At 36.5% G+C, this 14,968-nt stretch overlaps 1 protein-coding gene across 1 annotated transcript in view; it reads left to right on the top strand.

Annotated features, from left to right (window-relative positions):
* The window catches only part of DPYD (dihydropyrimidine dehydrogenase), an 806,187-nt gene that overhangs the window by 520,703 nt on the left and 270,516 nt on the right, over nucleotides 1–14,968 (top strand). The window contains exons 15-16 of the mRNA XM_067726990.1: nucleotides 2,791–2,859; nucleotides 12,010–12,093. Coding sequence (XP_067583091.1) covers nucleotides 2,791–2,859; nucleotides 12,010–12,093 — 153 coding nt within the window. The remainder of the gene's footprint in view (nucleotides 1–2,790; nucleotides 2,860–12,009; nucleotides 12,094–14,968) is intronic.

The following is a 14,968-nucleotide window of genomic DNA, read 5'->3' as shown; positions in this document are numbered from 1 at the left end:
CAGGGACCAAAGAGGAAAAAAGCCTTTAACTCCCCAGCTCCATTGAAGGACTTTAATGAGACCAGAGTAGTTGATCACTGTGATTAACCCTGTTGGGGATATTTTCCCAGCTTTTTGGGCAAGAAGATAAAGTCTGTTTTTAGATGATGAGGGAAGAACAGGGTAGTGCTCGGCTGCTCAGAGCATACAAATATAACTTGTATCTGTTCAACGTAATGTATCTCTCCCACCTGTGGTCACCCTTCCCCAATGACAGTGTGCCCCAAATCATATCTAGTCACTGCGTTCCTAGGCATTTGATGGTACCAGTGTTCTCAAAGTTCAGGAAAATTCTGTGGGTGATACTTATTTCTCTCCATCGAGCTCAAGTGTAGCTCCTGTGATCCCTAGGCCTTATAAGGCAAGTGACGATTTTAACCAATCCAGGCACAATCAATATATATTTGAAGCAAAAACAGCCTTATCAAAATAAAACTCGGCATTAAGGGCTTCCCTGGTGGTGCAGTGGTTGAGAGTCTGCCTGCTAATGCAGGGGACACGGGTCTGAGCCCTGGTCTGGGAGGATCCCACATGCCGCGGAGCAACTAGGCCCGTGAGCCATGGCCGCTGAGCCTGCGCGTCTGGAGCCTGTGCTCCGCAACAAGAGAGGCCGCGACAGTGAGAGGCCGGCACACCACGATGAAGAGTGGCCCCCGCTTGCCACAACTAGAGAAAGCCCTCGCACAGAAATGAAGACGCAACATAGCAAAAATAAATAAATAAATAAATAAACTCCTACCCCCAACATCTTTTTTAAGGAAAAAAAAAAAAAAAACACAAAAAACTCGCCACTTAGTAAAGAGGAACCATCTTAGTCACTAGTTGAGAGCATCTATCATATCCAGTTGTCAGTGCTAGTAAACCTTCCTTCCCTGGAAGTGGCTTTCTTTCTTTTTTTTTTTTTTTTCGGTACATGGGCCTCTCACTGCTGTGGACTCTCCCGTTGTGGAGCACAAGCTCCGGACGCGCAGGCTCAGCGGCCATGGCCCACAAGCCCAGCCGCTCCGCAGCATGTGGGATCCCCCGGACCGGGGCACGAACCCGTGTCCTGTGCATCGGCAGGCGGACTCTCAGCCACTGCGCCACCAGGGAAGCCCCTGATTCTTCTTTCTTAATTGCCCCTTCTAGTTCACGAGTTCTATGTATTTTGACATCTGACCCTTTTTTCTATTGCCAAGACCAGCCCTCGCAACTGCCGTGCTCACTCTTCACTCTGACTCGTATAATAATTATTTGCCAACAGTTTTCACCGATTGTTTATTTTTTTTTTCCCTTCTCTAACTCATGGTGTTCATTTCTGCTTAATTTTAAAAGGATGAGCTGCAAAAGCAACTCTCTGTTCCTAAACCTTTAGTGCCCTCGTACATTTATTCACTCAGTTTTACTATGTGCCAAACATCATGCTGGTTATTGTAGATAAAATGATGCATGATGCAGAGCAGTCCAGGCACCCATGGAGATTACAGTCTATCAGGAGAGAAAAAAATGACCCAATCTTAAGGACAGACTTGTTCAGTATTTCGAACTCTGGTATTCAGAACTCTCTCCAACATATTTTCTGTCTTTCTCTTAATATTAAAAGCATTCATCTGACTTGTACAGCACATCTTTGTTTTGTTTTGTTTTTTAGACATACATTAAAAACCTGTATGTGGTGAGAACCCAGTGGCTTTTAGTGGACTCTTCCACTGGACTCTGTGACTTTAGGCTTGGCACAAACTCTTTGTGTCACAATCTCATAGTCTTTAAATGGTAATAATAAAAAGAATTACTGACATATATTGAATATTTACATTAGGCCAGCAAAACCTAGTGGTTAAAAGCACAGACTGTCAGTCAGATTTCTGGGTCTGAGTCCTGGCTGTGACCTTTCCATATCAGTGCCTCAGCATCTTCACCTGTAAAATGGGGAGAGTAATGTTGAGAATGATTAAGTAAGTTAATAAAGTAAAATCCATTAAAACATTACCTAGCACATCATTAGAGCCATAAAATCTTAGCAATTCAATGATCACTTTTCTAAGTAGGAAGGTACTATTATCCATATTTAACCAGTGAGAAAACTAAATATCTTGCCCAGGGCCACACAGTTAGTGGTAGAGTCTGAGCTCTGATCTAGACATTCTGGCTTCAGAGCAGATACTAGTAAATACTACTCTATGTAGCCTCCATTATAAGGTTACTGTAAGACTATAGTTAAATAATCAACATTTAACAAACTTTAAAACTATAATTCACTCTGAATATGATATGTAAGGTGTTATTATCCATACTATAATAAGATATGATTGAAGAAGACACTAATTCACTTCCTTTCCATACCTTGAAAACTTTTAGCTATACCAGTAATTATATTAATAAATATTTCTGTGTCATTGTATAATTTAAACAACCCTTTCACATACACAAATCCATGTAATTCCAACCATCACTCTTTGAGATGGGCAAGGTCAGTATTATTTTCTCCATTTTAAAAATGTGAATGCTGAGGATCAGAAAAGTTAAGTAACTTGCTCAAGTATACAAAGAGAGTAAATGAGAAAGTCTCTAACGTAAGTCTGAAGCTCCAGATCTCATCCTTTGCTTCACTATAACGCCCTGCTGTTTTTTTAATGATTTCTTTCAACAGATGGAAAACTAATTTTTATAATATAGTTTATCATTATAAACATATATATATATATATCATATACCCTTGTGTACAAAGGCATAACTATTTGATCTAATATTCTTTCCTTTCTCTTTTTAAAGATTGTGATTGCTAGCATTATGTGCAGTTACAACAAAAATGACTGGATGGAACTCTCCAGAAAGGCTGAGGTAATGATTTCTTTCTAGTATATTTATTTTATTTCTTCTCTTCTATTTTTATTAGTTTTAAATAAAGAGCTGTCATGAAAAATAACCCAGGAGAAGTAAAATTGAATGGAAAATAGTAACTTAAAACATTTCTATTATAATTTGTTTACCCTATGTTTTCATTAAAATGATGGAAATGTAAATTTAAAAGGAATCTATTCTGTAAAAGTGGTCCCTTGGATTTCACACACTGCCTGAAAATCCTTTATTCTTTGAATCCATATGCTCTTTATTTGCATATTAAGCAAACTGTATATTATGATGGATGCCATGATAAAATTTAATTCTACCTTTGAGAGTCTAACTTGATCTTACCTTGCCTTTAGGCAAACTAGTTTGACAGCGAGAAAAGAAATTTTGAATATAAAACTCTTGAATATTTAAAATATAAAAGGTTCATTTAATACTATTCTAGTTTGAATACAGACATGCATAAAATGGTAGGACAGAATGCTCCTGAGTGGAACACTAGTCAGCAGGTTTTCTATAATATAAATTGAAGCTTGCACAAATGCAAACAACTAACCATGTGCCTCAAATTTGTATTTCAAGTGGAAAAATACATACCTAAAATTGTATACTTATGTCCATCGTGTTGTCATGAAAAATACTGTAGACAGCTTGAGCTGGGGTTTCTTGAAAACCTCTCAGAAATATAGAAGACTAAATCTAACAATACTTATGAACTAAGGACTCTACATTATAAAATATTATAAAGCTTTCTATAGTGTTCAAAAATATTGATTGTATATTTTATTTGGATATCTTAAACCTGCGAGGACAAAAATTATTTCTGGGACTTAGGGGGGTGAAATTAACATGATCAGTAATTGGCTTTATGATCTTTGTAGCTGGGTCCATTTCATACATGTATTTGCCTAATTGACCATGAAATCTTCCACAGAGCCCATGTTTGGCATGAGTTTTGCCAATTTAAAGCTTGACTATGATGAATGGCTTTATCACGCTACTAGCTTCTCTGCCTTCTGTAGAATAAAATACTTAAAGAATTTTCTTCAATAATGAGCGTTAATTTTTAAATAAGCAAATTTTACTTTTAAAAAGTCAAAAGCCTTTATACATGTAACCAACTTAAAGATATTTTTCATATTTCTCACATTCTATACCTATTTCTTAAATTGCAGTTTAAAACTACAATTTGATATCATATTCTAGGTTCTTATAGCAATCAATCAATAAAAGTAAAAGGGGAAGTAAGGAGGAAAAAAAAAGGAAAACATTAAAAAAAAAAAAGAAAAAGGTATGCCTTCCATTCAGTCAAAACAGTCTGTGGGATCTCTCCACAGGAAAGCAATATACATATCAAGAAGTTCAACCCATAGATGGTGTCAATTAAAAAACAACACTTCCCTCTAATCTTAAAATATGGACCAACTCAGGGTATAGCACATGAAGGAACTATCCCCAGGTCTTCACATCCCCCTGGAGGGCAGCGATAGGCAGCATGATTCCATCACAGCTTATATGGGGGACACCCAGTAAAGCTTTGTAGAGTCAGTATTTGGTTTTGTTTCTATGAACACATACTTCAAAACAGATTAAAACAGATTTTCTTACAATGGAAGAGCCCACATTAAAACAAATCAACAAAAACAAAGAGTGTTCAAGCCAAAGTTACTATACCACTTAGAATGTACATTTCTTTCGGGGTGGTGATAATGAGGGGTAAGAAATCTGAGATAACACACCAGCTGTTGTAGCGAGCCACTGCTTTTAAGTTCGGCAAATCACTTAATGTGGTGATGGGTATACTTTAAATTCATGAATTTCCTCTCCTTAGAGTAGATTAATTCTTGAATTACACAGTAGGGAATTGAGGAAATCTGCTCTTTACTGTTATATCTGAAAACAGAAATGCACATGTGTAACAGCAGAGCAGATCCAGTTGTATAAGAACATGAGACAGAAAATAGAGACAGAAACTCTGTATCAGAATGAAAATTTGCACAAGAAGGGATCATTATTAGTTGTTTCACCAGAGGATACCATTTTATTTCACTATTTTGAATAAACATTTGAGACCACGTGGGTGGTTAAAAAAAAAAGAACCTAGTACATTCTTAAAATATAGTAAATTCTACTAAATGCTGTTTTTAAAAGTTAATGCACATACAGTATATCTTTTTTGTCACTTGCATATTCTTGGAAATAGAACCATGTTGAACCAAACCTTCCTTTTCACTCTAACCCTAGAATACCCACACTTTTAATGTCTTCTTTTATGCATTTCTCAACCTGGTTTTCATTTGTCTTGTCTTATGAACACCATAAAACAGAAGCAGCCTCTGGAAAAGTTTTTACAGCTTGGTGTCAAATCAGTAGCATGGTTAGGCTCTGCTCAATTGTTTTTGGTTCAGTTATCTGATCACACACTATCCTACTTTTCTGGGACATTGATAACCTATTCCAATTCCATGCAAGGAAGATCCATGAAGCACCTACTATGTGCAGAGTCCCTGGCCAGCCAAAACAAAGGTGAATACGGTAGAGCCTCAGCTGTGTAGATATGTTCACACTTTAAATGTGTATACCAAATTGAACCATACACAATAGTAGGTCTTGAATAGATCTTGAACTCATTTGAATAGATTTTTGAATCCATTTCTTTCTTAATGCGTGTTAACTTAGAAAACAGAACCTGAGTCAAAATTAATGTGAAGATGCTTCATTGAAGAATTCAATTCCAGAGCAGTAAGAGTGAGGGCGGGGAAAGGCAATAGGAGGAAGGGAAAGCAGAGAGAGCATGGTGCATTCCAGAGCTGGCTCCCACTTCCCAAGGAGATGGAGCCAATCGCTTAGTCGTGTGGGACGGGGAGGGCTGTATGGAACTGTCCTGCCTCACAGCAGTTTACAGGAGAAGAAGGGGGAGGGAGCTATCTACCGGTTCCTTCCTGTCTCCTGTCTCTCATTGGTAAAATTTTACAGTACAACACTTTACTTTCTTCTGCACTTTTGTGTTATGTGTCCTGCCCCCTTTAGGTAGCTGCTAGGGAAGTCAAATCCCACAGCATATTGAGGGCACTGGCCCTCCTGGAGCTCCCACTTTGACAGGTACAGTGGAGGCTGTGACAGAGCCCCGCTCTCATCCTGAGGGAGCTGTGAGAGCTGGCAATGATGGGAGATGTAGGATAGCACTTTTTAAGCTAGTGGTAAAAGCTTGGGTGGCAATTAAGGCCATCAGATTTGAGGAGACATATAAAGGTGTGGCTCAATAAACAATGCTACCATCCTAATCTAAGTTTATCTCAGGATGCCCCACTAATCTCTCCATCAATCAATCCACAGTCTTCCCACTAGCTTTCTTAAGATGCAAAACTCCTGACTTGACCTACATGGTATGGTACCTTGCCACTTCCCCAGTGTCACCTTGGGTATGTTCTTTACATTCCAGTCCCCGATGGCCTTCTTTCACTCCTCCAATACATTTACACCTCAGAGCCTTTGCTGTTCCCCTGGCCTGGAATATTCCCTCTTCCTCCACTCTGCGCTCCCTAACCAGTAGGTTAACCCCCTGTCCTACTCCTTCTAAGATCCTGTCCTCAAAAACTGGTTTACCATAAAGCTAATGAAGGTTAAGTTTCAGAGCTCTGACTTGTACAAGCTACTTCCAAGTGCCTGTACTAATTTTCTCTTTGTCATTTTAAAATTATTTTTCATTTTTAAAAATGTTTCCCCAAATCATACAAACTTCAGGCTCCGCCAAATCTGGGTCTACCTTTGCTTGTACCTTTTTTCTGCAGAATTTAATAAAATGGTGATAAACAGTGGTGTCATCAGCCCTGTAACCTATCTTCCTTATGACAAAGCAAACTCTGACAGGGGGGTAGAGACCCCCATCTGGTTCACTGTTTAATTCCCATTTCCAAACATATAGCTTTGCCAGCCAGCGGATAGTCCTCAGATATTTGTTGAGTGAAGCAAAATAGAGGCACAGAGCTGGCATACTGGCATGTGACGAACAAAAGGGAAGCAATTATACAATAAATGGGAAGAGTGCACTTTATTGGGCACCAATGAACTTGAGGTGATTAAGATCCAAAGTTGAAGATTTTAAGTCAGGGACTTGATGAGGGATTGCCAAGGGTCTGGCTGTAACTGGTAGGATGAGGCAAGGAAGGCCCAGCTGAGAGGTGTAGATGTCAAACCAGTAGTGTGTCAAACCACACTACTCCTAGCAGAGAGTCCAAGTAAACCACTTTGAAGCCAGGTTCTTGTCATTTTTGACCTGGGTCTGGGCTAGCAGTATTTCATAAAATTAAATAGATGTTGAAGTTAGGAAATCTCAAATAGACTGAGGTAAAAAGCAGAGAGGCGCATTACAGAAATATGTAGGACCCGTTGGATATAAGTCCCTGAACACTAACAGTAAGCAGGACAGAATGGAATCAGGGAAGATAGACACCTAGTTGGAGACAAGAGATAGTCACAGACTTTGTGCCCAGTGGGTCCCAAGCCAGTTCAGTGTTTACCTGTGCCACATCCACTTCAAAGTGGTTTAAGATCCCAGAAAACTTGTGTCCCCAGTTTTGGATAGTTGAGATTAGTTGTCACTGTTGCTACTTAGAAAGTTGGCAGTGGACCTCGTGTATTCTTTTAACAGAAGAAATTAAGAGAGAATCCAAAAAGTGTAGCTTCGTGCCTCTCCACCCTGCTTGGGCTCTGTTGTCCTTTGCCTGTTCCCCTGATCCATGGAAGATTTCCCTTCCCACTAGGACTCTGATGCACGACACCAAGCCACCCTCCACATGTCTGTCCTTCTCACTGTGCTTGGGCTCTGATATCCCACACTGGACCCTCATGGCTCTTCCTTAGATCTTCCCAGTCACCTACCTTGCTCTACCCCAACCAATGACTTTATAACTACATTGATCGGGAAGGAAGGGAGAGGTAAGGAAAGGAGAAGGGAAAGAGCTGTGTACCCGATTTTGCTGTATATATTGTACAAGGGTTTGTGGTTTTGCTTCCCTAGTTTCTCTGAGAGTTTTTATAAAATGATTCATAAAATTTTAGAAATCACACTACTACCACTACTCTGAGGATTCCTTAGAATAGTTTTCTTTTTTCCCCCTGAAGTATGGATAGCTACTCTAAATTTTTTTCAGATCAAAGCTGAGGAAGGGCAAGTTGTAGATTCTAATTGGATGGATGGATGGATGGACTGAGAGACAGGTAGATAGATAGCAATTGTTTACACTCACATAGTATTTAATGTAGTCCAGGCACTTTTCTAAGTCATTCACTTTGATTAAATTTATTTATACCTTAGAAAAGCAACCTTACGAGTTACTTTCATTGTTTTCCACCTTTTAGAAGTGAGGAAACTGAGGCCAAAAGTTGTTAAATAATATGCCCAAACTCACACAGCTAGGATGTGGTAAAAGTGGGATTCAAACCCATGAACTCTGGCTCCATAGTCCACACTATTAACATATTATTCTACTTCATGCCGATAGATGGGTGATAGATAATATATGAAATTAGAAACAGCAAATTTTCTGTCACTGCCTTCACTAGATTACTTTATTGTATAATCATTTAGGTGAGGCAGAATAAACTCTGGGCTAAGTGACTAAACTAAAAAGCTTGTGACTAACAAGAATAAGAATGCATGCCCAGTTTCAGTTAATTTAACATTTCATGCGAATTCAGCAATTAAGGCTTTTTGAATGCATATAGTTGCTTGTAAATAGAATTAACTACCTTTTAAGGTGGTGTACCCTATGACAGAAATATTCAAGCAGAGGCCAGCTGAATATTCCCCATCTCTTGGTGTTACCTTGAGCAGGATTATCTGTTTTTGAAGCCTAGATGCTCATTTCAAAGGTCTTTCCAGGTGTGTTTGGTGAGTCAGTGTTTGTCTACGTGTATAACACTGGGGACATTTTTAACAATTAGACACTGAACAGACTTTAAATTGGATAAGCGGTTTTACAAGATTTTAATATTTATTTAAAGTTTAGAAGCTTTAAGGATGTCGAGTTGTAATGTTTTGTTAACACACTGAAACAACTCCAGTCAGTCATGGAATAAGTGATTTCTAATCAGTTATGATAGTGACTAAGAATACAGGCTCTGGACTCAGAATGCTTGGGTTCAAGACCCTGCTCTCATTTACAAGCTATAGAACAATAAGTGAGTCACTTGAACTCTTTGTATTTTGGTTTTATCACTTGCAAAATGGGGATAATGGTATATCCCATTACAAAGAGCCTAGTAAAATGTCTGACATATTGTAAGTACTCAGTAAATGTTAGCTATTATTGTCTACTATGATAGCTAATTGTAAACTTGCACTTACAATTTAGGATAATGTAAATGTATAATGTAAATATGTATACAAATGGTACCTAAAACTTATTCCAAAGTTATACTTATATACTTATATGTATATGTTACATACTTATATGTATATTTACATTATACTTATACCTAAGTATAATGTAAATATGTATACGAATGGTACCTAAAACTTATTCCAAAATGTTGTTGAATTGATCTACTATTAATTGCTGTAATTCAACTAGCAGTCTAAAAGAAATAAAGAAGTCTAAAAGAAGTACTTGAAATAACTAAGAAATAATAAGAAAAGTGCAGTATTGTATATAATTACAACGTACTATGTTTTAATTAAGCTGGAAATTCCCACATGACATGGTTTTGAGATAGGTCATATTATCTCCAGTTTACACTAAAATAGATGGAGACAAAGGAAGTTAACTGACTTGCCCAAATTCCTTAGCAGCTCTAGGATTAGAGCTCAAGAGTTTAGCAGTTTGTGCTTTGTCCAAGCTTACCACCAAACCAGCAGGAAAAAATGTAGCATGATTCATGGTAATTTTCAAATAACATGAAGCATTTTAAAATTGAATTAAAGAAGCAAAAACCATAATAAAACCATGTTAGAAAATAGGCTGAATGAGCAAATGAATGTTCACAAATGTACAGAAGAAAAAGCAGACTCACTAATGAATAAAGGTGGGTAAGACGTCAACCAAGAAAGAACTAACTAGAATTTTTAAGTTTGTTGAGGTCCTATTTAAAATTCATGAAACAGGAAAAAATAGGCTAAAATCTTGATTGATTAGGAAGAAAAGAGAGACTTGAAGAGACTCTGTTGGCCTAAAGAAAGGTTTGGTACACCTAGAAAATAATGAAGTTTTTTTTAAGTCTTTGTGTGATGCTATAGACATGTTATAATATTATGGGAACTGATTCAAGCTTCTGGTTTACCTTACTTAAAAGGAAATTGTGGCATTGGAAGAGTTCCAGAAGTTAGGTAAAAGAATTGTTTAGTTTATCCTCCATTCCTCAAATTAAAAAGCATTCTATTTGTTCTTAGAGTTTTTACAGAAGACTTCTCAAAAATTCTGTGTTTCTCCAATTATTATAAGAATGCTTAGCACGAAATATTTTTTTTCATTTTTAAGACCCATTTGTATACTAATGAATTAATGAGTTAAATAAGAAAGATTCCCATTTAATTATTAAAGTAAGACAAAATTATCTGTACTTCATGTTTCTTAGCATGGACTTTTAAGAAATACAATAAAATTGATTATCAGTTAAAAACATGAGAGAAATAGGAGAGAGAGATTAAGAGGTACAGACTTATAATTACAAAATAAATGGGTCATGGGTATGAAATGTACAGTATGATAAATATAGTCAGTAGTAGTGTAATATCTTTATATGGTGACAGATGGTGACTAGACTTACCATGGTGATCATTTTGTAATGTATAGAAATGTATAGAAATATTGAATCACTATGTTGTGTACTAGGAATTAACACAGTGTTGTAGGTCAATTATACTTCAAAAATAAACAAACAAACAAACTCATAGAAAAAGAGATCAGATTTATGGTTATCAGAGTCAGGGTGTGTTGGGTGAAGGCAGTCAAAAGGCATAAACTTCTGGTTATAAGATATACAAGTATTAGGGATGTAGCGTACAACTTGACTAATATAATTATCACTGCTGTATGTCATATGTAAAGTTGTTAAGAGAGTAAACCCTAAGGGTTCTCATCACAAGGGCTGTTTTTCTTTTTCTTTTATTTGGTATCTATATGAGATAATGGATGTACTCTACACTTCTTGTGGTAATCATTTCGTTATGCATGTGAGTCAAATCATTATGCTGCACACCTTAAACTTATTTAGTGCTATATGTCAGTTATATCTCAATGAAACTGGAAGAAAAAAATGAAAAGTATAAAGAGCAAAACCAAGAAGAAAAAGCAGCCCGATGCATGTGTTATATGTATGTTTTACTTTTTTATATACATAGAAAAAGTAGAAAATTACACATTAAATTGTTAACATTGATTACTTTAGAGGTAGGAAATCGAAGGAGAGAAGAGAAAGACTATTTATATTTTTCTATACTTTGGTTTAATTTGAACTGTTACCAAAATTTTATTTTACTTTTAAATTTATTTAAAGCAACATAGAACATAACGAATGGTGTTCCAGTTTGGGGAATTCACATGCTTGAATGCTCTGAAGCATATGAAAGCAGTATTAATGAGTAATAAAAGTTAATTGATCAAAGAGGAACATTTAAAATTTTACTCAAATTCAGTCCAGCTAGCCTACTACATTTTTCTTTGCACTGCTACCTCCAGTACCAATTATCCAGGATTAGTAAGATTTGTTTCTATGAAAATAGAAGCTCTGTAGGGCAGAATCAATGTGCTGTCAAACAGACCTGAGTTAAAATCTCTGCTGTGACATTTGATAACCAGGTTTGTCATTGAATTCCCTTGAGCTTCAGTCTCCTCATCTGTAAAATTGGTACCCTAATAATCCAAGGATTATGAGAGTCAGAGATAGCAAATATAACTCATATAGTGCAGTGAGTGTCATCTTACAAGCACTCAATAAACATTTGCTGTTGCTATTAATATTGCTGCCATACACACTCTCATTTGAGAGAGTCAGAATTTACCTCACAAGGTAGCCGTGGTACAGAAAGCAGAGTAGTTGAGATTTGGCAAATGTGACCTATGTTGAGTTATCAATGGTGAAACCTATTAGTACACGAGTAAAGCTTTGCCTTTACTTTCATTTTCCTTCCACATCTTAAAGGCTTCTGGAGCAGATGCCCTGGAGTTAAATTTATCGTGTCCACATGGCATGGGAGAAAGAGGAATGGGCCTGGCTTGCGGGCAGGTAAGGACCTCAACAGCTGCCATTATGTATGTCTGTGTGACAGAACAGGCCCTGTACGGATAGTTACTATACCTTAGGCAGGAAGATGGGAGGATCAGATGAGTGGCTTGAGACTTCCAGGTCTGCATTGTTTAAATATTTAGTGCTTAAAAAGTGGAAAATGAGAGAAGTTGAAATTACAGCAACTGTTTAGGTTTATTGAGGAAAATATCACATTATGTGCTTGACAGGAGGTAATATTATAACAAATAGTTTTTAAAAGCGCTGAAGCAGAATTAGCTGATTTCAAATGCAATGTTCTTTATTCATTCCTGATGCTGATCCAGTTTCCCTGGAGCAATATACTGTACAAAATGCATTGTTCGTAGTGATTTTGTAGTAAATGGGGCACAGCACAAATTGCATTTTACGTTTTTTAGCATATGATCATTATTCCCTAACTGTGTTTTGGGAGTTGCAAGAAGACTTTGATGCTATTTTTATTTTTGGATACAATAAATGGAAACTTCATGCTAAAGTACTTTCAAAAACCTAATGAATAAAATGTGGAAATATATGTTAATATGTAGAAAATATTGCATCTTTGTGTAACTAGATACAGTGTTATACGTTAAGGAACAATGTAAAAGCTTAATGCTAAAAAGGTGAGTATTTTGCATCTAATTTAGCTTTTAAGTTCAGAGGGAAATGATGTGAATTAAATAATACAAAATGTTGTAATTTATGACAAGTTTCCTAGTCCTAGAAAGTTTAGTTTTATTTCCACATGTGACACAGGGCCTTGTACATAGTAGGTGCTCAATTCTTTTTTTTTCAAGTCATAGAATTATTTGAATTAAACTCAGAGGCCAGAGGCCCTTAACTTGGGCAGAAATTTCTGCTTATTCAAATGAACATAGGTTGCTCTTTTCATATTAGCATTCAGGGAGGATTTTAAAGTACCTTGTAAATATTTAATTAACATTCAGAATAGATTTGTGACTTAGGAAGAAACCATTCTTTTATGGCAGCAGGAAAGGATGGCCTAGTCAAATGTTGCTCAAGTACATTCTCTGTTCCACTCACAACAGATTATCCAGAAGTGTGGTAATAGAACGAGCCTCAGAATTACCTGTAGAGGAAAAATACCATTGTATTAAATCATAACTTTTATAAGTCATATGATTAGGCAACTGTCAGTGTGTCAAGATGTGTAACTTCTTTAAAATGAGGAAGGTTCCTAAAAGGACACCTGCAGCAGGGCCTGAGGGAGTCAAGTTTCTCTCTTTACCCCTTTCCCAGTGTCTGAAACTTAGAACCAAAATATCTTTTAGTTACATGGATTAAAACAGCTATGGAAAATTTAAATCTATTGACTAATTTTTAAAAGAAAGATGTATTTTAATATATATTCCTTGCCACAAATATGACAATTATTTTGAAAATGTTGCCCAGCTTTGAGTTTATTTTTTAGAGTAGACTTTTGCTCTGGGAACGCCTCTAAACTTACCCTGCTGTTAAGTGTCTTAGGTGTATCCTCTCCAGAAAGTTATTTAGCCACACAGATTTTCTCGCAGCCTTTGGCTGAATGAAGATGCAAGTGCTAAAATTTTGCAGTCATGGAAAATTTGAACTCATGGAAAACATGTGTTCCAAAAACCATTATATCTTAGACTGAAGGAAACTTAGAACCATTTCCATTTCACTTGTTAGTTATAATCTCTAAAACTATAATCAATTCTTTCTATTAGCCAAGTTTAGAAATTTTCTTTTGAATTATATCCTCAAATTATATAATAGGAAAATAAAGCTAATTTAATCATTTTGCTCCAACATAATTTAAATGATTACTCTGCCTCGGGACACATGAATGTTCAATATTTTAAATAGCAGGAAGGAAGAATATTAGTGCATTGAAAAAAAAATCTTTACTATAACTCTGAATTTTTAGAGTGGGTACAAAAACATCTGGGGCTTATTCATCTTTTCTTTCATTTCCTTTTTTCCTTCCTCTGTCTCCTGTTCCCACTGGCTCTTCTTCCCTCCCTAGGGTTCATAGTTTTAAACACTTGCCAGTTGGTGGGATGGGGAATTTGTACTCGGTGTAGGGGGACTGAGGAGCCATTCCAATTCATTTTTCCCATCACAGTGTGATCCTGAATCCCATCTGCTGAAAGCTCCCTTTGTGCCAAGCACAGACCTGTGTGTATCGCCAGAGCCTGATAAATGTTTGCTTCATGAATGAAACAAACTGACCTTAATTCCATGGCTAGAATATTTATCCATTGGAAACACTCTCTTGTACTGTCCACATTTCTGGTGTTTCTAGACACAATAGTGATTTTAGCTCAAGATGAGGTAAGGTATCATAATACAGTACATTTTCCTCTCTAAACATCTGTTTTATTCTCCTTTGTCTCAAATATCTTCTTGCAAATATCAAATAAGTGAAAAGTACTGCCTTTGTACCTAAGTGCTTTTAAATTAGCTGTATATATTTAAACATATACATATATAGTTAAACTCTTTATGTTTCCATAACTGACTAAAAATTGTGAAATATATGAATAGAAAAGGCTCTAACCTTTACAGCACAGAGACATCATATATATTTATGGAATTTATAGAAATAAATAATATCTCAAGCCGACCTTGGGAATTTGAATTGTATATTCCCTGCATGGTGAAACTTCATATAAAATCTTAAACACTTAGCATGACACTTTCTAAGTGTTTAAAGGCAGTCTCATTCTTTATTCTTTCCATCAACCATCTATGTCACCTTGATCAAGCCACTTACTCTCCTAAAGCATCAGTTTCCATTTCTATATCATGGAATTTGAACTAGATGATCTCTAAATCCCCTCCAGCTTTAATGTTCTTTAAATGCTAACAT

The sequence above is a fragment of the Pseudorca crassidens genome, chromosome 2, assembly GCF_039906515.1.
Source record: "Pseudorca crassidens isolate mPseCra1 chromosome 2, mPseCra1.hap1, whole genome shotgun sequence".
NCBI lineage: Eukaryota > Metazoa > Chordata > Mammalia > Artiodactyla > Delphinidae > Pseudorca > Pseudorca crassidens.
Note: the sequence above shows the minus strand (reverse complement) of the source record. Positions and strands in the feature narration are given on the sequence as shown.